Source organism: Aptenodytes forsteri, unplaced genomic scaffold (assembly GCF_000699145.1).
Source record: "Aptenodytes forsteri isolate BGI_AS27 unplaced genomic scaffold, ASM69914v1 Scaffold229, whole genome shotgun sequence".
Classification (NCBI taxonomy): Eukaryota; Metazoa; Chordata; class Aves; order Sphenisciformes; family Spheniscidae; genus Aptenodytes; species Aptenodytes forsteri.
Window position 1 is genome coordinate 3156129 of NW_008795863.1, and position 24368 is coordinate 3180496.

Genomic DNA, 24368 nt, shown 5'->3' on the forward strand with positions numbered 1-24368 from the left:
ACAAAACATATTAAAATATTACAGACTATCTGGTTATTCCTCTGTGTGCCGGGACTGATTAGGGCACACTTAGGGGTGACATGAATGCTATCTTGTCTTTGCTTGACCTCCTTGGTGGAGCTGGATGCTGTTGTCTTTGCAAAGGATGCCAGTAAAGGGATTGTTATTTATACACATGGATCTTCTAGGAACTCGGCTGAAATCTTTCTTGTTGTATTCGAAGGTCGTTCCTGTGTTGCTTTCCACAAAATGGATTCAGAATAGGGTTAATCAAAATTCTAAGTATCACTAAAATAAGAGTATGTGAACTCCCAGTGAATAATCACTTCTTCTGTACTTCTGGAGAGCAAAAATACCTGTCTGCCTAGAGTTCCTTGGTCTTCATATTTCCCATATTGTGAAGGTTTCTTACTACTGGGGTTTTGGGTTTTTTTCTTTGCCTTGAGCTAACTTTCTGTTCCAGTTGAAAATGTCATTAGAAGTAACAAATGTTTCTTTGTTTTTTTGTTTTTTTTCCATCCCATACAGTGTGAAAGGAGCAGATGCTGGCAACGTGATCAGACTATTTGTACCAGATATTGGGATGTTCATTGCTAGTCTGACAATATGGCTCATCTGCCGCAACATGTTTCAGAAGCCAGTAACCGAGGATGCAGCACAGTGCAACATGCAATTTGAAAATGAGGAAATGGTATCAAATACACATTTCTATCTGTATGGCTTTTAGCTAATAGCGAGCTTTGGCATTCCTGTCTGAGAAGTGTTCTGAAATGGTTTCATGAGCACGGGATATGTTAAGAAATTAACTTACTTTCAGGAAACTAAACAATTGTTTTTAAAGTGGAAAAGCTACAGTTGTCATTATCTTGAGAAAACAAAGCAGAATATGAAAAGTGGTAGATATGCTACTGAATTTTTCAAGTCGTTTTGAGTTAAGAAATGATCATGACAGTCGATCACAAGTTGTTTCTTCACCAGAGCTGCTGGTTAAGTCTGACAAGGTTGTTTTGCTACATACATTGCTCAGTTTCTTAGATAGCATCCATATTTCCAAACTTGTTATCCAAGAATAACAGCAGCATCTGAGTGATTATCAGAAATTACTCTTAGGGGAACGGAAGAGAGACTGTGTATTACGTTCATGGAAGGAGTTATCTAAAACTGTGGTCATACTGAGTGAGCTTGAGGATAATTTGGGGGAATGGCTTAGCTGGAAGCGTTGATGTATTTGCTGTGTATTTTACTAGTGGGAAGAAGAATGGCAGAGATACCGAATGCAGAAAAATCCACAGAGAGAGGGGAACAATTTTATAATATAAAAAGCCGCAGTGGGAATTTAGCCCAGGGTGCAGAGAAATTCCTACTACTAATCTTAACATGTTTTTTATCAGACGGTCTAGCTTGCCTAGGGTCTCATTTTCTGTCTTGTTTTATGTATGGGTGGAATGTTTTTTTCTTTACTCTCAAAACTCTGTTTTTAGGGGAGACAGTTGCAACTTGCTCATTTCAAATAGATTGCACTTTGAAGTGGGTAAAGTATTTAGGGGGATCAGCTGCCCATTTTGGTGCCACTACAGGGAGGAAAAAAAGCCTCTCTGCCTGTTGCCATGTTGTCTGGATTGTGGTATTGCCAGAAACTGGTTGAGTTTCTAGCACATCAGAGTTCAGTATCAGGACTGTACTTTATACTCAGTTGCTTGTAATTCTTACGGGATCTCCTGACAGCTGAGGATTGCCTGAAGATTGCAGCTTTTAACTACACATTGGAGGATACCTAGGTCTTGGTCTGATGAGTGTACGCAAGGTTTTGCTGTGTTCTCCTGGAAGCCGGTTTTATCAGCTTTAAATCTGCTTTATCGTTGGAGCTGTGCAAAATGGATTTAGCAGCAGGCTAGAATCGGGGGCTATACCCATGAGGGGAGATGTTTGAAGTATTAATAAGTGTGGCTAATTGGCATGTTTTGTGTTCAGCCCGTCTCAAAAGAGTTGCATTTTACCGAACTGGGCTCTAACAGAGTTCTTTGAAGCACAGAGTGTAGCTTTAAATTGGGTTGGTCCTAGACTGGCTACCTCAAGGCAATCCACCAATGCAACTAAATGGGCCAGAATATTCCATGAAGGAAGAGCGTGGGAGAGAAGAAAGAGAAAACTTTGACTGCAAAGAAATATTGATACTGGACAAATGGAATTCTGTGTAAATATATTTTACTTCTTCACATCAAAACTCAGCAAATATTATTTATGTTCTGTAAACGGTATGTATTATAGATTATCTAGTGAACTCAGCAGCTGTGTTGAGATTTAGTGACACCCAAAACTCACAGGAAATTTTTTTAAAAAGGGATAATAGTTACTGTCATGTGAGGTGAACCTCAGTGCTTTAAGGAATTGTGATCTTCACAGCTGAAATGATGAATTTGCATCAGAATAACCTGCTTGTTTTTTGAAGATGGAGTGAAATGGAGAGTGGAAAATTAAATACCTATTAAACACATTTTTCCAACTTCAGCTTTCTTTTTGTAGGTGTCTGCACATAACATCCTGGAATCATTTCTGCTAGTTAGGGGGAGGCTGCAGAAGCAGCTGAATCTGCTAGGAATACGTATTTGGCAGGACTGACTGTAAGGAACCTAATGCATATGCAGAGCATGCAGCTGAGTGTCTGAACTTGGGAGAATATTGGCATGATCTAAAATGAGTCCAAACTGTTGGTTTCACATGACAATTTTCATTTCTTCCTTGGTAGAGTCCACTGGAAAAGGAAAAACTAAGTGATCGGTTCTTTGAGTTCTGCATTAGCTGACTGATGCCTGTGGCTGCATGTTGGTGCAGCTCTCTACTGATGCTGTAACTCCATTGAATTAGAAAATACAAAATTAGTTGCAGCAATAACTGTCCTACAAACAAACGCTTCAGAAGAAGTGTTGAACTTGGTACTGTGCCTCCAAGGGAAATAGTCCTGGGTTTGTTAGACCAGCCCCGTAGCCAATTCCAGAATTGAAAAGCTTTTGCTGAGAGTCCCTGCCACCAGCCATCAGAGATTCGTGGCATGAGGTTTTGTTAAGAATGCATCGGCTGATTCGAACAGGCTCAACAGAGCCATAAGAGAGGTGACTTTTCAAATCGCTAGATGCCTAGCCACAGGTGGCTCTATAAATCAAGAAATCAGCACTGTGACTTCCAGGCAAAAGCAGAGAGTTTGTCTTGCAGCTTTACCTTTTTGCATGAAATTATTTACATTGAGCGATTCTCAGACCTCTTTGCTTTGTGGGAGAGTGAAATACTATGGAGATAGGCTTAATTAAAAAAAGAAAGGTTAATCTATCTACTCCTTCCAAAATTTATGTATAAGAAAACTTGTTAAATAATTGTTTTAATACTTCTAAAAGACCTTTTCAAAGCTCTGTGTGAATCCTTCACATTTCAGTCGTTATATGGGCATGCTGAAAAAACGCCTGGAGTTGAGTAGCAGTTTGTGATACTCAGTTTTGTGCTGTACTTTGTCATGGCAGTAGCCTCCAGAAACCAGCTGTAGAGTACAATGGATCATATTGCCATGGATTGAGATGCAATTCAAAACAAGAAAAAGTATCAGAATCCAAATTAAGGACAAAAAGGATTCATTGAAAAATGGATGTCCTTCTTCATTACACTGCATCCAACTTTAAGGGAAACAGATCTCCATCAGAAAAGTGTATTCTACAGAACAGAACTGGGGGAGGAGGCTGTAAGGCAGTGAGAGACTCTCAATTATTTAAGTAACGCTATCCCAGGAATAAGCAAAGAGTGTGGTTTTAATTAACAGTGAGTCATGAAGTAGGAAGGTCTGCCAGATACCAGGCTGCAGTCCAACTCATTACCACCCCTAAATGGTTGCACACTTGGAGCAAACGTGTCTGCAGGCCTTTTTTATTAGGGCTCAGAAAATTTAAAGCAGGTGAATTCAGCTGGAGACAGGCCCGGATTGCAAATGCTGAAAAGCACAATGCCAGTCACAAGGTGTAAAAGGTGGAAGAAAATAAGAAAGAGCAGTTAACTCCCAGCTGCAGCTGGAAGTACGGCATTTTTGATTTGGTGCAGATGGTGGTTTATATGCCAAAATGCAGATACAGTATATACAGTCTGATAGGTATTAGAAAGGAAGTAGCTTTTTCTTGAGACTGTGTATGAATTGCCTAATATTGTAAGTGACGGGGGGGGAGGAAAATCCTTCTGAGATTGCACAACCTAAACTTTAGAAGAGGTGTTGATCTTAATTGAAATATACAGTTGAAGTCTTCAATGCAACTTCCTCCCACGGCACTTGCTGCCTTGCCCATTCAAGCTTGTTTCTCATCCACGCTCTTCTAGAAAGTAAATGGGACCACTGGGTCTGTACTTTGTCGCATAATCTGAGTCAAGCTTGATCCCAGAGCCTCCACCCCTCCTCTTTTCTGCGGAAGGCAGAGATTTGTTTGGGATCTTAAAAAGGAAAAAAAAAGAAAAAAAGGAAATGGTTTTAAAATAAACGAAGGTTTGGGAAAAATGTAAGGAGGGCTTGGCTTGGGGTCGAGATACTGGGCTGGAGTCAGGAGGACCAGCATGGTTCTCACTTTGGCCACAAACTTGGTTTGTGTCCTCGGGCCTATTACTTCATCTGTCTCTGGGCTTCTGTGTCCCTTGGCAAATAGGAACAGGCATAACGCTCAGTTTCCTAGCTTTGTCTTTCTAAACAGTGACAGGGCTGTTTGTCCTACACCTACATCGGGCACGTAGTACATGGGGAGCTCTCTTTTGGTCCAGGTCTCCAAGTGTGACTGCAAAGCATACAGGACAGAGTAGATAGGCTCTGAGAGCTACACATGTCTTGTGCCCTGTCCAAGGACTTCCTAGTCTAGAAATTGCCCATTTAGACGAGTATCCTCATCCTAAAAGTAGCTGGTACCTGCTGGATAGGGACAATAAGCAAGTAAGGGAATACCCTTTTTCCCCATCTCCAACATTACAATTTATCCCGATCTCTCCTAGTCAGAGACTGGCTTTAATCCTAAAACATGTGGTTTCAAATCTCTTCCAAAAAATGTTGTTGTTAATTATAGCTACTCTGAATAATCTTGTTAAACATACAATTATCCAGACCGTTTTAAAACCTCATTAATTTCTTGGCTTCGGTGGCGTCATGAAGCAAGGACTTCCACAATTTAATAAGTGCTCTCTGATTTTATTTTAAATTTAACACCCTTTAATTTTATGGAAGGTCCCTTGTATTACATGTTATAAAACAGAACGAGATGGTATAAGGGAAATCAAATATATTTATTATCTTGCATATTTGTCCTTTAAGGGTAAGCAATCCCTGTTCTTTTTTCCATTTCTTTTGCTTCCATTACTTTTTTGTGAACCAGCTATAGTTCTGCAATATTCTTTTGAGCTACAGGGAGTATCAATGCCTCAGCATTTCGGGCAAGGTCTTATTGTTAATTTGAGTGACGGTATTATGACATTCGTTGTTAGATTCAGAGATTGTTGGGTTGGACGATTCTACTAGTGTATCACCTATCTGGATGTCCCGTAAAATATGGACAATTAGTTCAGCTTAGAGCACAGCTCCGAGAAAGATCTGATGTCCCAGTCCTTGTAGTTGCTAACACCTTGCCAATTTTCTTGCCTTCAGATGCGGAGATCTCCTTTGAGCTGTTTACAGTGGTGCCCATGACGCTGTCTAGATGGCCATCCCGTTTTTTCTTAAAGCCTTGAATGGGTATATTTTTCCTGAGATTGTTATTTTGTGTTTATCTTAATTTAATTTTCTTTTACCAGTATCAAACACTCACCTGGCTTCATTAGCTCTCACTGATGTGGGACCCTCTGGCCCTGACTTCTCTAAACATCTTCCCATACGCAACTTCGGCTCCTTCAATATTTGCTTCTCTTCAGAGATAGCAAATTGTGGGAATTTGTATTGTGGAAAATACTGTGGAAAATAGTACAGGTGATAAAAAGGGAAAAAGAACTTCTTAGAGAGCATTGGAACTTCTTGGCTTCTTTTAGCTTCTTGATGACACCTCTTTTTTTCCTCTTTTTTCTTTCCATTGGCATCTCTGTATAGCACGGCATTTGCCTACCTTTTCTAATTGGTTATAAATATTGCTTTGGTTTTGACCTCTGGAGAACTGGTCCAAACCCAGTTGGTCTTAGTGTGCTTTGAACATGGTGTAAGTAGGGTTTAATACCTTATTTCTGTGGTTTAAAGAGAGTAGGTGAGGCTCCCTTATCGCTTTGCTTGCAATGCTTGTAGCGGTGAAGTTTGCCAGACCTTACCCAGCTGCCTCCCTCAGTAACAATTCTAATGCATCTCATCTTAACAAGGGTCAAAAGTTTACAAGTTACATTAGCTTCTTGGTTTGATGCACATGTCTTTGGATAAGTCTTAACACAAATATGTAATTATACTACAACAGTGCCTCAGCTACATAATCTTACATAGTGCAATATACTATGTATTACCAAGTGCTGTTAACCTGTTCAGCATGAAACTTTAGCATGCACCTGTCCTGTTTTGGTTAGAAACGTGACAGATGTATGATGAAATTCTAGTGGCAGCTCTTCACTGGGCTTACTGGTTTGCTTGTCTAACAGTCCTCAGTGCCAAATTTTGAGATACAGAGGTGATAACCAGGAGATCAAAATACTGGAATATTATTGCCTTCAGACAGCCTAAGTGATGAATAACATGGTACAAGAAGGAATCTCTTGGGTCACAGAATTCAGTCTGCTGCTGCTGTGGGCAGCTGTATCACACAACTCCCTCTGGAAGGTAGGAAGCACCATCTTGAAAACAGGGAGATTTTTCTTTATCCCATTGCTCCTGACAGGACCCTGTTCTGCAATTTTGCTTTTCTGGTGGTTAGAAAACCTCTAATTTAGATTGTACATGTATTCATAACTGCATTATAACTCTCATAGTTCTGCTCTTTTGATTGAATATACTGTTTCCTTCCCTAGCATGCATTTCTCATATTTTGGGAGAAAAAACCCATATTTATTCAAAGTCTGCTCTACAAGACAAAAGAAGTTGGGTAATTTTGGATCCTCTTGTAGATTAGATTTCCCATTCTCCTGTTCATCCCAGTAACCTGTGGCTCTTCAGGGTGATACTGGAGAAGTACCCAAGCCCCTTCTGTATGAGCTGAGGCAATACTGCAGATAACCACAGCACTCCAATTGGGCTGTTTATCATGCTTCTTAGCGAGATGGATAATGGTACAATGTGTATATTTCTTGGTCCAAGAGTTACTCCATAATGGCGCTGTGCTGCTTCACATACCTGCACTAGCTCAGTTAGAGTTTGTACTGAATTGTGCCTTGTAGTCATAACCCAAGTCTTCCTATTTCCTTTTCACTAAAAAAAAACGTGTTTCATCATCTCTGGCCAAACCACCGAACTCTGCCTGTGAGTTCCCCTCTCTTTTGCATTTGGCTTATATGCCTGACAGTTTTTTGAAGTCAAGATGTGAAACCGTATTTCCATATTAGCCAAGTGAGTCTTTTGCTGAAATCACTTGGTGTTTGCTCAGGTGCGGTAGGTACACTGGGAAGTGAAATAATCTTTGGCCGTCTCAGTACAATATCTATTGTGTACAGGATTTAATGAGTTGCCTTCCTGTTATCCTGCTTCAGAACTGTGCTTGTCTTTATTCATTTTTTATTTTTCGTTTCCTCTGAATCGCTAAATGCCTCTGTCCCTATGTGCTTCCAGTAAATAGCTGATCCTTTTTTGTAACACATGACTCTTTCCCACAGGAGATTTTACTGTGGAAGTGTATGTCTCTTTCCCACGAGATTTTACTGTGGAAGTGTATGTCATTCATTACTATCAAACACTGCAAACACACTGAAAGTTATTTCTGATGGTACATCCCTGATGAATTTAGCTAATACTGTGTAGGCATTTAACCCAAGCTTTAGCACAATTTAGATCTATCAGTGATAAAATTTTTCATTAAGATCTATAGGACTTAATTTAGGATTTTTATTTTCAGTGGTTCAGTTGTGTAGTATAAATTTTAGAATACTGTTTAAATTCCAAAATGCCTCTATCTATCTCATTAATTTCACACCTACCAAAATGTTCAGTGCAATTGTCTCACACTTGATGAGTTCAGCTCATTTAGCAGGGTCTTTCCCTAAGTCACCCAGTGCCTGTGAGTGTAGATTGCTGAGCTCTCAGAGTGGTTTTATTTTTCTATCCTGGCCTGCAGGCTGCAGCCCTCCCTCCATGCGCACCCCCTGTGCGTGTGTAGGGCGGTGGTCCCTTTTTGCTTTCTGCAGACCCGCCTGAGCTCCCTCTGAGCACCGCATGTATCTCATGCAAGATGACCTTAAAGAAGATGCTTTTGCTAGGCAGTCCCATTTCTGTAGAGCTCAAGTATAATGACATGTGGGAATTGTTGCTGTGGAAGTTTTTGTATCTATTCTATGTCAGAAGAAGCAGGGAAATCCACTCCTCACATGCTGACACTTCCAAAAGAACTGTGGAGTTCTTCAATTCTTTGCAAAATTGGAAATTCAAGAAATGATTACCTTAACATGGTTTAGTATTGACTGCATGTTAAAAGTGCAGTCATTTATATCCCATTAAGGGCTTCCAGTTCCTTTGATGGTAAAACAGGTAGCCGTTAAATTTCTTTTCCAGCTTTTGTACTCACAGCTGGGTCTGTCTAAAGAATATTGCGTTATTTTGATTTATTTTTCTATATGCATCTTTACGGTATGTGCTGCTCCTAAAGGCAGGTAGGTAATGAATTCTTCCTACTCCTGTAACTATCTCATTTCTAAAGATAAAGGTTAAAAATCTTTTTTTTGGGGGGAAAAAGGCTTTTCGAGCAAGCTTGAAAATAGGAACTCAGTCATGTTATGGTATGTTCCATCTAGATTGAATGCACCATCTTAGGCACTATGGAAGAAACCGAAATAAAACAATGCGATAGTAGAGAGGGAGTCAATTTCTATAGTTCTGCTGGCACTAATGTGGTTGAATCGAAGAGCTTGTCTCAGATGATTCCTAAACCCAACTGTTCAATGTAAGCATTAAGGTTTTTAAAATGAAAAGAAAGTCCAGAAATTTGGACATGGTAACGGCTTGAACAGACTTATTAAAGATGTCTAATAAATTGTGCCTGTGCTACTCTTATCACAGGTATGGAATAAAAATATGGTCTCTAATTAAAGGTAAATAAATAGTTGTAGGAAGTGATTTCTTCATTCTCTGCCAAAGAGAGAATCATGGTTTTACAGTAACAGTGTCAGCAGGAGGCCATGAGTGTGTGCCTCAGGGCATGCAAACTGCAGGGCGGCAGGAAGACGATCCAGCCCTCTTTAAATAAACTGGTGTGGCTATCAGGAGCAAGGGAGTCTGTGCTGAGCTCTGGGATGCTACAGCTAGAGCGATTCCTGTGGAGCTTGATTAAAATTGCCAGGAGGTCAGAGTGTGCGGTCTGCATTGTGGCTTGCTTGCTCTCGTCTCCTGACGAAGTGGGTGCACCTATCTTTTCTGCAAGCCAAACCAGGCACCTTCAAGCTGATCTAGATCTTGAAAGCACTTCTCTGGTATCACCAGCAATAAACAGCAGGGCCTGCCGCAATGTACAACTCGGCCCTCGTGCCGGACCTGTGTACCTGTAGCTGTTTGGGTAAGGCTGCTGCAGGGGGATCCCAGGAAGGAGCAGGCTCTGGGAAGCGGCTGGGTACTGGGGTGAGCCCTGCAGCCCCATGGGCAATTCAGAGGCAACAAGAACGTGTTTAAATCAGTGAACTCATGCACTGCTCCTCAGGAGGTTGTTTCAGGCTCTCCTTCACAGAGGTACTTTGCAGAGCATAACCACACGACAAGCAGGTTGCCTTGGGAGCATGGCGGTGCTGCCATGCAATCTAATTGCAGGTTGCATTTCTGCCACCTGCAGTCCAGACCCTTGGAAAACACAAAGTGTCATCTCGATATTAAGTTTGATAATGAGGCTCATCACTGCATCTCTATGACTTTTTAAATGCCCACATAATACATAGATAAATTGATAAGTTGAGCTGACACGGCAGGATCCATTTAACCTTTGTTCAAAATTCTAGAAGCAACATGTTAAAAACAGTTGGTGAACTTCACATAACTGTATGTGTTTCTCAGGCTTATTTTTCGTTTTCTCACTCCTCTCTGTTTGTTTCCTGGTTCTGGCTGGGAGGAAATGTCAAAATACTGCAGAAGAGGCTATCTGTACAGCATTTATGAGCCAACTGGAAGGAGGAAGCACCTGAACTCTCATGAGAAGTTATTCTTGTGAGCTTAGCAGTGCACGCTTGAGAGGTCCTGATAATTAATGCAATGCATTCGCAGGGATGGAAGTTGTGTCCATTCTGAGACTTGCATATCCTCAGTTGTAACAATTCTGGTTAGTTAAATTTTGTTGCTCTCATTATTTGAATTTTTGAAGAGTTTCATTCCTGTCCTCTCTAGAATCAAAAAGTCAATGAATGAGCAAATTTGTCTTTACAGACACAATACCATTAAGTGTAGGTACAAAGCAAGGAGTGTTCTGAAGCAAGAATGGGTTTTAGGTTGGAGTTAAGGCTTCTTGTTAGTAAATACATCTCTGGGACTAGAGGATATCTTTATGCAGTAGTGTTTATACTGTACCAGATGAAACATTTAAAAGTTGGATGTTAATAAAGCAGCCCCCAAAGTAGCTAATGGACATTCTGGCCCCGGCCACAATAGTAGCTGCCATAGCTGCCACAGAGGCTGTACTGTTTCCTTGCCTGTTCTCTATCTCAATTTGGCAGTTTAAAATAGTGTTGTACAATAAATACTCCCGGGACTTCCACACGATTGCTGAAAAACCTAAACTGCATTTAGTTTGTTTATAAAAAGTCCTGGGGCCCTGCTCTGCAGAGCAAAGGTCATGGAAACACGTTTATGGCTTCACAAATGCTCTATACTCCTTGAATGGAGAAGTTTATTTGATTTAATCAGCATCCACAGGGATCCTGTAATTGCATAATAAGTAATTTATTATGGAAGTAAAAGTATTTTTCTAACTGTAGCCTATGTAGCATGGATTTGTAGCTTTACACTAATCCACATAGTAAAAAGAGCTTTGCAAAACAGCCTGACTGGAGTAATGGTGTTCTGTGATGAGCGCGTACTTGCATGGCTAATCATCAGAAAGTGTTAAAACAACAGGCACATTATCACCATGTTGGATGTAAAAACTGTTCGCTGTTTGCCTGCTTTCAGCAATTTGAAGTGCTCAATGTGCGAAACTGAAAAGCCGTCCCAGATAATCCAGTTGTTGGGCAGTGAGTATGAGAGTGGGGGCATCCAAAGTTTGTCTTTTTGACATACACTGGAACATGGCCTTTCAGCTACTTCAGGAAAGGAACATGGCCTTTCAGCTACTTGACTTCACCTTGGGTACTGAATTACAAACAGATATGTTTGTACACAAAAAAATATCAAACCTATAGTTGTTTAGCTGTCATAGTCTTTTCACTGAAATAATCATCGACTGGGTCATGAATGACACCACTGGGAGGTAGACAGAATAAGGCTAAGGACTAAGGTATCATCCTTAAAAGCACTTGCAGATAGGGAAGAGAGAGATGCGGAAGCTAACCTGCCTCTTCCAGGGAGCATGCGGGTGCAAAGCCCTGGTCTCTGAAACCAGGCAATCCTTGCACAGCCATATTATTGATAATGCAGGCTGTGATGAAAAGTTGCAAAACAGTACGCATCTGTTCTGGAAAAGCTTCCGGGACTGCAGATTGTGGTTGTTGTCGATGGTCAGGTTTTCCCATTTGCTGGCTTGTCTTAAACTGAGGAGAGCGGTTGAAGAGCCCCAACTCCAAACAGAGATTTGTAGTTTTAGAAGGAAAACTTGGGAAATCAGTTTGGTATTTGCTGAGGTTCAGAATGCTGAAGTTTTCTTTCCCACAGCTGATGACCTCAGTAGCACCAGAAGTAGGTTGTTCTGCATTTCCTGTGAGTGTTTGTGAGGTCCTAACTTTTTTGTAGAACTTGGAATTCATATTTTCATATCTAAATGAAAGTGGAAATACAAGGAAAGTTAACTTCTTTGGTAACTCATCAACTTGCTTAAAGTGTGTAAGCATCAGTCCGTGGAAATTTTGGACCATCATCTCCTCCTCATCTGTGTCCTGGTCCAGTGAAATGCCCTCTTTCCTAGTGCTTCTCACTGGACATGCTGTGTCATACGTGTCAGTACTAGATTATTAATACTGAACTCTTAAGGCAAAATGTAGCCTAAAGGTCCTTCAGATCAATGAAGCAAGAGTGATTAGCCTGGTCAAGTTAAAAAATTATGGTCCTAGTTATCATGATAGGAAAATCCAAAGACCCATTTTGAGATCAAGGTGTGTAATTGAGCATTTGGCACCTGAGGTGAGGGAGGCGGGTAGGGGGAAGAGACAGAAAAGGATATCAAGTCCCACCTTTCATTGGGCTGTTTTATGTGGTTTTCTTACTTCCGTGTCCTCTTTTTTATTTTGTTGATTGAAGATATTGTGTATTTTCCTCCAATTTATACTTAAAAATATTTTCATTTTGTTAATTTTTCCCTCAAGAACATTTTCTGCTTCTGCATGGATAACATTTTATTATTTTCTTTTGTGACTCTTCAGACTTTTATTTCCTGTTCCTGCATATGTATAATGAAGTGCTATCTCAGCAGTTTAAACAGAACTCCCATTCAGCTTAAGCTGTAATATATATATATATCCGGTCTTCATGTTCAACGTAGATTCGTGGTATTCATAGAGATATGAGTTCTGACAGTCTCCCTCCCATGGAATAACTTATTTATTTTGAAATTATTCCTATACAACTTTTGTAAGTAATTCCAGATTTTTAATGCATATTGTCTTCAGAAAATTGAAAGCACTAGCTGAAGAAACAAGGGTCTCCTTCACACAGACCCATGTATAGTAGGCGTGCCATTTCATAACCTTTAAATGTCCAGCAGTCTCACTCATTCTCTTTTGCTTGGAATATGAATGCTATTGAAGGTTTCACTGTTTGCTGGTCATATTAAGCTCAAGGCACAGAGCACTAGAGCCAGTTCAGGAGGAGCAGGATTGGGCCCCAAAAGGACTAGATAAGGAGCAGGTTCATCTAGTAATTACAGCACAAGCAGAAGTCATCATAGCTTTTGCCCTTTGTATGGCTTTCTCGCTGAAACAGCTGTGGCAGAAGTTACAGCATAATGTATCATTCAGCCTACTGTCAGCGTTGTTTCTGAATATTTAAGTAGCTCCTGTTTAGGTGGGAGCTCAGATATGAGCAGCAGGGATGAACAGACAGAATGCCTCTTTGTGCTGCATGGCCCGAAATATGATGGCTGCATGTTTGGGCTGCCATCTCCTCTCCATTATTTTGCATCAAGATCTGATAATGCATATGTTGAGAGATCTGTAAGTGAATGGTGACAATAGCAAAGCAACTGAAATGCTAGTATACTCCATTTACAATGGGTATAGCTAGTGAAATAGCCAGATACGTCGAAGAGAAAGGTGGATTTGCCAGATCAGCCCTACTGTACTTAATATGTATTTCATTGTAAAATATATACCCTTGAGATTAAGCAGGCTTTTTCTGGGCATTCGCAACATTGTTAATGCTCCAAAATAAGAAGAGAAAGTTGGCACCAAGCTTAGAGGTGAAATGATGGAGCCTACAGGGAATTTTGTTCCCTTTGGGAATCCACATAACGAAATGGTACTGAAGAATTTGGTTAAGTAGGCTGAGAGTTCAGCTGTTCCTACTGCAATCTTATCTGGCAGTGTGGAATTTTTTGCTGCCAAAGGTCACCAATAAATATAAAACTGCTATTCTGATGAAAAATACCAATAGTCTCTCTTTCTCACTTTCACACACAGAGATACTGCTTGGCCAGAGCGTTAGCTAATACACAAGTTCAGTTTAGTGCCAAAGAAGCTATGCCTTATTACACCAAGTGAGAACCTGGCTCAAAAATATTAATTTATTTTTTTAAATATACCCCTACCTGTCTGTGAATGACTAATTTTTCCATAAATTGTATCTCTGGATGGGCCTCCTGCTAATCCTGCAGATTCTCACCATGGGTTGATGATTTAGTCTGCATCACTCAATAGCTGTGTATGTCTTCTGGTCTCCAAGATACGATGGAGAGATGGTGAAGGCCACTGCCAGATCCTAACAAACTGTTCAAGTATGAGGGGCCTTTACACGTGTCCTTCTTTTCCTTTTTCCATTGTGTAGTTCTAAGCCACTGGTCTCATTTCCCCTGCTAAATTGTTGCAGATCACTCAAGCTTTCACTACTTCTCTCTTGCTCACTTTTTCTCCTTTTCTTTCACCATCAGCTGATCTCACGATTTCTCATTCTCTTCCTGAGCCTCTGCTTAGTGTATTTTTTCTCTCCCGAACTGCCCTTCAGTCACCAATGAGCTGTCTATCCATTTATTTCAGCCCTTGTTGCCCTGTCTCAGTTCACTCATACTCGCTGCATTCTAGGTTTTGCATTTAAAGTCCGAGAAAGGGTTCATGGGGAAAGGTTTGAAAAGTGAGGTTTGCTGATGAACATCAACCAGGAAGGCACTTGTCCTTAGTGGCTGGAGCTTATACCTAAAGCCATTGAGCCAAAGAGGAGTTTAACAGGTAATAGATAGCAAGGTGGAAAGCATGCTGAGCAAACCAAACCAAATTTCATTTAAAAATGAACAAGCAGCCTGTTGTGCACATCTAGAAGGACTGCAGTCTTTCTCAGAGATCAACCCTTAACATCCTTTTTTCTTGAGACAGGTCTGAAGTGGGAGCCATCAATGTACAACTCCAGCTTTAGTACATCTTTCGTAACTCGTAACGAGTTGTTATACCTTTATTCGTAACTTTCTTGCACATAGTCAAAGATTATAAGCAGACTTCATTTTTAAATAATATATGCGTGGGTTTTAATTTCAAATTCCTTTGTCTCTCTCTCTCTTTTTTGCATTCTCTTTTTCTTTCCCCCCTTTTCCTTCAGGCTGTAAGAGAAAAGTTAGAGCCAGATGATGCTTTGATGTATGAAGAAGATCTGGATGATGAAGACTGTGGTGAAGCAGAATTTGAGGAAACCATGAAATTAAAACTGCTGCGTAGAATCGCCTCCCTAGCATCCAGACTGAGGGAGTTTATTGGCAACATGATAATCACCACTGGAAAAGTTGTTGTTACAATTTTACTTGGTTCAGCAGGTTGGTGCATTTGAAAAATTTCCTCCAGAGCCCATTAGATTATGCATTTAACAAATGAGTTTTCAGCGCTTTGGCACCTGCGGGAATAACAATGGAAATTTTTAAGGGAAAAGAAATTGCTGCTGATTTTATTTAAATTAACTTTTTGGCAGGCATTAAAATATGCTGAGTTGCTTAATTTTTTTGTACTAATACTGTGTGGCCCTATCACTCCATATATGACTTTTACAGCTACTGTTATAACCAAATGGTGAAGGTTGCATATTATAAGTGACTATAATGTGAATTCATAGATTTGGTTCTGTCACTTCCACGTGTAAAAAGGAACTGCATTCACATAGGCTTTAAAAAAAAAGAAAAAGAAAAAGAAAAGATTAATAGGTTGACTATGCAGTGTGTAAAAAGAGTGATAAGCAGGCTTCATGTTGGTTTTTGATGTGACTTTTATGTTGTTTGGTAAAAGTAGCTGTTTTGATATGATATGACCAAGCTTTTGTAAGACATTTGATTTAGTACCAGATAATCAGCTACAGAGAGAATGGAAGTGTACAAAATCACTGTAGGTTGTAATGAATGAATTTAAAATTAGATCATGCAATTGTAAATTAGCATTTATCTGCCTACTCACATGTTTGAATAGAGTCCTTACATATAAAGTATAAGTGTATACTTAACATATAAGTATACTAGTATATGAAGTATAAATGATAGTACAAAAAATGCTTGGTATTGAATGACGAAGACTGGTCAGATGTGACTCTTTTAGTAAGGCAGGCTTGCTCAGTAAGGTAAGATTATCTGACAGTCTCACATGTAGCCAAATGCAAAGTAATAAATCTAAAAAGGGAAAAAAAATAGGTTATGTGGATCACCATGGTGCCTGACGTCAGGGAAGAGAGATGCCGTAAAAAAAAAAAAAAAGTGCAATAAGTATAGGCGAATAAACATGGTTTCGGTGCCATTCTGAAGTTGCATGGGTGAACATCACCCAGGGAGGATGAAGCAGAAGGATCATGCAGCAGCGGCAGGGACAATTTCTTATGAGTGGCGTTGGGCAGCTTGTCTGCGGGACTCCAACACACGCTGAGAGCTGGGAGGTGTTTGGAGGAGAGTTACAAAAAGGACTTGAGGTCTGGGAAGCCTGTATTCCAGAGAGAAACCTCGAGCTTAGTTAAATACTTCCTTACTTACCGTGCCAAGAAAAGAAAAGATGGTGATTTGACTGCAGCCTTGAAGTACTGACAAAGGTACAAAGTGCCTACATTTTTTTAACAGACATCTCATCTAGTAGAAGTTATAATACGAGCCAATAGTTAAGTGGTAAACCTAGGCAATTTCAGACCAGAAATAAATTTTGAACTTTTCACAGCCAGAGTAATTGGCCATAATAAACAACTTTTTTATGGTTATAGTGTATTCTCCTTCTCCTAAAGTGTTTAAATAAAGACAAAGTATCTCTTTGAAAGAAGAAAGGAAATAGTTACAGCCTTGAGGCAGAAATTGCTGGGTGAAGTTTTACAGCCTCCATCATGAAGGCAGTAGGAATAGATGATCCCTGTGGTCCTGTCATGCTTTTAAATCTGTGAGCCTATGGAAGCGCCAGCAGGTTATATGCTGGAGAAGAGACAAAGCACCCCAGTCTAAAGACTTGGTCTAAAGTATGACGTGAAAGGATGTGATGATGAAGCTCAGGCAAAATGACCGTGGATAGGAGTCCTTACAGCACACATATTTTGCCCAGCATCACATGGTTGTGACCACCCCAGCTTTTGACAATTTCTGCCAATAAAATCCAGTGTGAAGCCCCCTATCTCCCGAGACCCTCCCTCTCTCCTTCCCCCTTGCAAGGACTCTGCTCTGCAAAGGTTGTGGGTGGAAATGCACAGGGCTGCCGTTCGGGCACGTCCCAAGTCTGTCTGGGCAGTGCCTGGGCTCAGTCCAACCGGGGACTGACCCCCAGAGCGTTGCCCCCCAAAAACATGGCAAGCCAGCACTTGGCAAGGCGCAAGTCCTCCTGCCGGAGTGGCCGGCCCAGCTGCAGGGCCAGTGGGTGTACCAGAGCCACGGGCCACCGGGAGCCTGCGGATCTGTCCTGAAGGAAGGAGGCTCTTAGACATGCACTAGTGAAAAACTTCAAAATAAATTGACGCAGGCATCCCTGTTAGCTTCAGTGCTGTTACTTTAGAGACTCCACTGGACTGCTGTGCTGGATGTAAGCTCTCTTATGTCATTTTCTCCTGGTTTCCACTGTTCGACATGTATGTCTTTCCTGCTTCCTCACTTATTTTTGTAGGCTATCCACAGAGCACTGGGTCTCCTTCACCACAAGTGAAATACTCTGCTACATGTGCAAGAGCAAAACCAATATACATATGTAAGACAGCAAAGTATTTTTCATGTGCAGATTACAAGTGTCTATGAGTTAAAAATTCTGAAAAATCAAACATTTACTGAATATCCTCTAGATACCTTTTATTTTCAGTATCTGCATCATGCTTTTTTCATTTTTAGTAACTCAATATATTTCAAGATTTATATGAGGAGGCTTTTCACTGTTCATCCACCATGCCAATTTAGCATCTTGTACTTAAAACTCATTTTAAAATCCAATACATCAGCGCTCTCAGGCACAGTGTCTCTGTTGGCTGGCCTTGAGCCACATTTCTGGTTTTCTCCGCGCTTTGTGAAACATCTTTACAAAGAGAAGATTTCATCTCAGAGGAGGGTCTGGAGAATGGTTGTGTACTAAGTGCTAAGGTATGGCATAAGTGAATTGAACAAAAAAAAAAAGAGGATCCTTTTCTTCTAGTCTCAAAGCTAATAGCAGTCTTAAGAGCTAGGTGTAATAATTAGCATAAACACTAATTGGATTAAATTGTTTGATACACTTCTTGTCAGACTTAAGGTTTAAGAAATGCTGATATTCCCACACCTTTCCAACCCTCCACGTTTTTATTTTCACAGGTATGATGGTGCCATCTTTGACCTCAGCTGTGTATTTCTTTGTATTTTTGGGCCTGTGCACATGGTGGTCCTGTTGCCAAGCATTTGATCCGCTGATATTCAGCTGTCTGTGTGTATTAATGGCTATATTCAGTGCGGGGCACTTGATTGGACTTTATCTGTACCAGCTACAGTTCTTTCAGGAGGTTGTTCCACCAAAAGATTTCTATGCCAGGTGAGAGAAATTCCTTTCCTGTTTAATTGTGGGCATATGATGCAATGATTTCTTATCACACGTTGATGCAAATGGTCTTCCACGTAATGCTTTGACAAATTGTATGCATAGCTTCATCTTCAGTCTTGGAAGAGTCAAAGCATTTTGGACCGAGTGGTTTTGGATGATAGAGAGAAGTCCTGTCTGGGCAATTGTGTACCGAGAGCTAGGGCAGGTTAGGAGGGGAAGGTGATTTTTTGTTCTGTTCAGAGTGATCCTCAGATGCGAGTGAGAATGATTTGGCTGAGACAGGAGATAAAGGAAATCAGTGGCAGCACTGAGGCAAAGGCAGGGTACTACACATGCGTATTTTTGGTAGAGGAAAAGAAATGTTCCGAGGTCTAAAGCCATAGTGTCCTAACTGGGGCAAAATGCCTGTGTGGTGCCATCCCTGTGTGCAGAGACTGAGGGCTGCTGTGGTACTTCACCTGCTGTGCGTAATACTGGTCTGTTAATATACAAATTCTCTGTGGTCATGCAGAACGTGCCGGTTTTACGTTCGTACGGAAGGTACATCACTTAACTCCAAAAGCAGCATTTCTAGTTGCTGCTGCGGTAAATATTGATTGGATGTGATTTCACTGACCCTTTAATTTTTTTGCATGCTTTTATACTGTAATCTAAAAGAAGGTGGATGTATTTTACTCATTACTACTTTTTCTTCTGCTGGATTATGATTGCAAATTGTTTTTATGGTATGTATTTTTAGTGTTGTAGTAATCTTCACATTAAACTAAATGTAAACCTTAACTTTATTTCTAGTAAGCTGTGCTGGTTTTGGCTGGGGCCTACTGTTCCTTTTAAATATTTTAAGTTGAAGGTGAAGGGCTATTAGGTGTACTGGGGAGAATCAATTAATGATTTATATCTCAATGCACCATTAAAAGCAGTAAAAAATGAGCTGCCTAGTTACAGTAGCTGGTGCTTTAATACTTGTTTTGACATTCTATTTAGTACAGGTTAATAGATGTGTGTTTTGTGATGTTGGAATCGCTAACTTGAGGAGGCTGGTTGGGAGGGCATAGCGTTACCTGAAAAATCGGAAAAGATCTGCTTAGTTTAGGTTCTTTTGTGCCACCTAGAGGTCAAGGGAGGAGAATGGATGATTTCTAGTACTAAGTAGCTAAAATGCTCACAGCTAAAAGGCTCCTTAAAGCCTTTGTATTATTTTCTCCGTGTATTAAGAAAAGAAAGAAAACATGGCTTCAAAATTCTCAACTATTTGGCTACGAGGATATAATCTCACAGTGTTTTACCACCAGACAGCAATAACATTTTCTCAAGGAGAGGAAGTATGTGTTTCATAATGTTTTGCCATAATATGTGAAACTCTCTTCATATGCATAATTTGTAAAAGTCCCTTTTTTCCTTTTGATTATTTTTATTATTAATTTTCAATTACTTTAATTTTCAATTAACTTAGTCTCAAACTTCTTTCCTGCATTAAGTTATTTTTTGGTAAATAGCATATTTCTACATTTTATGATAAAATTTCATTCAGTACAAATATGCCACTTTAACTTAGTCACTAATTTTTGAAAAGAAAAAATCTGATTACAAGTGAGTTGTCTCTGCCTCATTGTAGAAAGAAAAAGCACCTTCAGAGTTTGGGTTAGAAAAAGTCCCAGCGCTGGACTTTGGAGTATGTACTGACCTTTTTGTAAGCAGAAAATGATGTTATCTTCTTGCAGACTTTCTCTTGAACTGGTACTGTTGGGTACTCTGCCTTTTACACATGATATCATGTGAGGGACTGATGTTCTAAATTACACAGGAAATTATGTTTGAATATACAAAACACCGATGACAACTCAACAGAAGGTGCAGTAAATATATCTTCCTTGTTTCTTTAATCACAGTTCTTTCTGCTGTGGATTTGCTTTGATCTACTTTCAGGGAGATGTGTTTGAAGAGCATCAAGACAGGTGTTACCAGTGCTTGGAAGTGCAAATCTGAGTGTGAGGAAAAGCCAATAATACGATTTTTAATGATTGGAGTAGGACTGGTGTATAAGCAGTGACTAGAGGAGGAAAATGAGAGACACATGTACTGGAATGGTGCAGAAAAAATACTTTAGCATTTTTCGTCCTAGAAGAAATTTGATACCTTGCTATTTTATGTACCATCCTGGTTTGAAGCAGAGCTAAATACGCAGAGTTCCCATTAATACTAGTGGGTGGCTTGCATTGGTAAATTATATACCGAGAAAAGAATCTGATTCCCCAAATTCTTCTCTGCTATTGTCACCCAGAATATGCTGTTTAATGTCTTTTTACAAGAGGAGATCAGCAGATCGTTCTCATACTTAGTTGTATGAACTCTCCTTACTTAGTTGCAGTAAACTCACTGTATGAAAAAAAATACAGCAGGTAGATGTATTTGCGTGTGTTAGTTTTAGTGCCATTACAAACAGACCTTTATCCATATATGAAGGGGAGCTGAAACATAAGGACGAAGGGCTTTTATTTCTCTGTAAAGTTTTGAGGGGTCGATCCCCAGGTTAAGCTCTCCTCAGGTGCCAGGGCAGATGTAAAAACTATTCCTGTTGGGCTGCTGGTGGATATTATTTCTCTCTGCAGAGCCTAAGGGTAGCATTTTAAAAAGCTGCTAACATTGTTATTTCTGAGTTTGAGTTCTCAAGTTGACAAGAAACGTACAAGTTGTTTCTGATCCACAAAAAATGTGTTGTCTCTGAATAGTAATGCATTCAGCTTGCCACTGTATCGATTGATTTCAGACTAAATGAAGTTAGACTATACCCAAGCAAGCTGGAAAGTTCTCAAGTTAACAGTATCTGTCAGCTAAGATTTGCATCATCCTTGTGCTGCTCCTTCCTTTTAAGAACCCTTCAACTCAAAATTCAACACTTACGATTGTAAGAAGTGACTGAACAGTGTCATCAGAAGAAAGCAGTTTTCTTGAAAGGGATAGTCTGAAATCCGGTGAATATACATATTTTGCCCTGAAGCCCTTTGGCATTCTGCAAGCAAAGTACTTACCCCAAAAATAGGATACTGTGATAACATAGCCCTGTGTATTTGCCATAGTGCTATTAGCAAACATGAAGGCACCGATCTCCTACAAAGTTTCAGATCTGCTGTTGCGGCTTTCTGGTTCTGTGATGTGCAGATAGAAGTGGCATAAACACAAACGCCCACCTAAATGCCATCCAATGCGCACTAGGATCTGCAGACTGAAAAATGTATAGGGTACTGAAATGTCTGAAGTATAGCTGATGTGTCAGGGGTAGGCACACTAGTGGCAGAGCTTGCATGAAGCTGCCTCTGCCACTAACAGCTTTTCTTCTCTAGACCAGCCCGCAGTGGAGAAGTGAGCAGCGGTCGTTCAAGGCAGTGCTCTAACTGCCTTGGAAAGCGTGGTCCTAAATGGCGCAGGAGGACCAGCGTAAATAAGGCTGAACCTACCCTTCAGTTAGGAGTTACCTAGTTGCATAAATTAACACTGGTTAATTACCAACTGATCTCTGTCAAATAAAATGTCCACACTCATTTATAACTTCATTTAAAATAGGTATGTTCTGTGTTGACTTGCTGCCGTATTGCAAAATTGGTGATTTACAGAGATGGGAAAACAATAGCAACAAGTATCCATTTAAAGCAAAATTCAGAAAATATCGTATTTCTGCCATAAATTTCTTTTCACTTGAGTTAACAAAAACAAGTCAATGAGCTAAAATGGTTTTAGAAATTATGTACACAGTGCCACAGCCTGAAAAAATATGCAATAATATGTTTGCCATTTTTCAGATTGCTGCCTCCTTTCTTCCTGATGTTGTTTATTTTGGCAAAAGGATGTAACTGGGGCAATGATAAGGCCTTGCCAACATGAAGAAATAGGATCAGTGCAGCGGTATGAAGTTTATCCTGAGTCAGTAAAGTTATTCCTGTCCAAAACTGTGCTTATAAGCGTATTCATTTAAAGATCCAGTAATCCAATGTAAATGAAAAACTATGTGCTTTCTTAGAGTTTTAGGTCTGTCTTGTATTGCTTGTAGTTTTCAGGCGAGTAATGTTCAAAATAGTTTGAATACAAATGGTTTCGTATATGGGAAGGTATCACCCTTATAAAGTGAGGCAAACCTAGGCATCCAGGGAGTGTTGTCCACTTCACAGTGGTACGTTATTTCACATTTTTAAGTGAATGGGAATTTGGAATTACGCAACTGATTGCTTTGTTGCAGTCTGAGTGGGGAAGTCTAATCTAAGGCCGTCTTTTCAACAGGAAATTTTCATCTGAAAGACGCCTATAAATCTCTTTAAGCAGGACTTTTTAAATAGGTTTTACAGTGATTAGGAATAGGCTTGCTTAAATGACTCTTATTTTTGGAGGGAGTGTTATACTGATATTTGCTACAGATGGTAGACTCAGAATATACAGTTTGTTTTCAGATCTATCTGAGACAAGTCCAGTCCAAAATCCTCCATTTGAACTTCCCTGAAAGCTTTGATCTAGATTCAGAATGTGTAGCCCAAATGCTCTGTTTATCTGGGGTAAGAAATGAATAAATGTTTAAGCACAGTCTCAAAAATATTCCTGGACTTGTCAGATCAGGGTGGGACATCCAGCTATAATTGTTTTTTCTAAATTAGAGGCTAAGTGTGCTAATAGAATCTCAGCAGGAGAGCAGATATTGCCAAAATAGCAAGATGTAGCTGATCGATGACCTTGTTGGCAGTGTCTTGCCTCTCTCCAGGGCAAGGCACGGATCTCCTGCTGCTTTTGTAGCTCCACTGGAGCCAAGAGCTGGGCAACATGTTTCACCTGAGCTGCAGCCACTGTTAGTCCTTGCTGCAGACCATCTTTGGCACCTGTCTCAAGGGTGGCTCACCTCTGAGAGGTTCTCCGTTATGTTTGTTTCTCCTTCCTAAGAGGAAGGTCTACTGGTTCTTAACAAACCTTGCATATTCTTTAGTTCCCTTTTAGTGTCTTAATTCACTGGAACAAGCTGGTGTGGTTTATATCAGAAACTGCTCAACATGACTGCAAAGAAAGAGTCCTGTTTAGTGAACCCCGCTCAGAATTTCATTACAAACTTTTTACAAGACTGAAAAAGATTAATATAATTTTTGACTGTTTTGTGTTTTGCACTCTTAACCATTCTGATAGCACTGTCTGGAATATCCAAATGCGATAGGAAAACCAGTGGTGGAGTTCCCAGTCAGTTGTAGCAGGAAAGCCTTGGAAACGTTGCAAAACTACTCGCTGTTGTGAGATTTCCAGCTTAGCGTCTGCCACACGGGCATTCAGAGATTCATCCAAAATGAATTCACCTCTTTCAACGCTTATTCAGAGGGATTCCTTGGAGATTCACTCATCAGCGAGCATGTAATAAATGTCCATGCTGCGCTCACTTTATAGGAGAGTTGTACTCAACATTGATTTAAAATGGTTAGCTCAGGTTTTGGTGGAAGTCCAGTAGTGACAACAGGGAAGTCAGTGCAAACGTACCCCGCTTTACTAGGGAGAACTTGTAGCCCTTGCTGATCTTTACATGGTCATTAATACTCATCTCTTTTTGCTACATACTGCAGTTCTTTAAAATCACCAAATTCTTGTTTGTGCCAGGATTTACAGCAAGTTTGAAACTTTCTGAAAAAAGCAACAGATGAACTAGTAAGTAAACTGCAGCAGTTTCTCTGGCAGAGCAGCCCTTCCCAGCCTCCCTGGCAGTCTGCGCGGTGGTGGCTCTCCATCCCCACGACGGAGCTGTCGACGTTCGCCATAACTGCCGCCCTGCGCGAAGTGCCAAATTTAGCCTCGGCAGAAGCAGGCACAACTTTATTCAGCCGCCCTGCAGTGCCAAATTTAGCCTCGGCAGAAGCAGGCACAACTTTATTCATGTTACTTACACCATGGGTGATTTACTTTAC

At 40.3% G+C, this 24368-nt stretch overlaps 1 protein-coding gene across 1 annotated transcript in view; it reads left to right on the forward strand.

The window, feature by feature from the left end:
• The first annotated feature begins 578 nt into the window (after positions 1-578).
• PIEZO2 (piezo type mechanosensitive ion channel component 2) overlaps positions 579-24368 on the forward strand; it is a 143364-nt gene continuing 119574 nt past the window's right edge. Inside the window, exons 1-3 of the mRNA XM_019473345.1 lie at positions 579-691; positions 15050-15260; positions 18225-18438. Of these exons, the coding sequence (XP_019328890.1) occupies positions 584-691; positions 15050-15260; positions 18225-18438 (533 nt within the window). The 5' untranslated portion in view covers positions 579-583. The remainder of the gene's footprint in view (positions 692-15049; positions 15261-18224; positions 18439-24368) is intronic.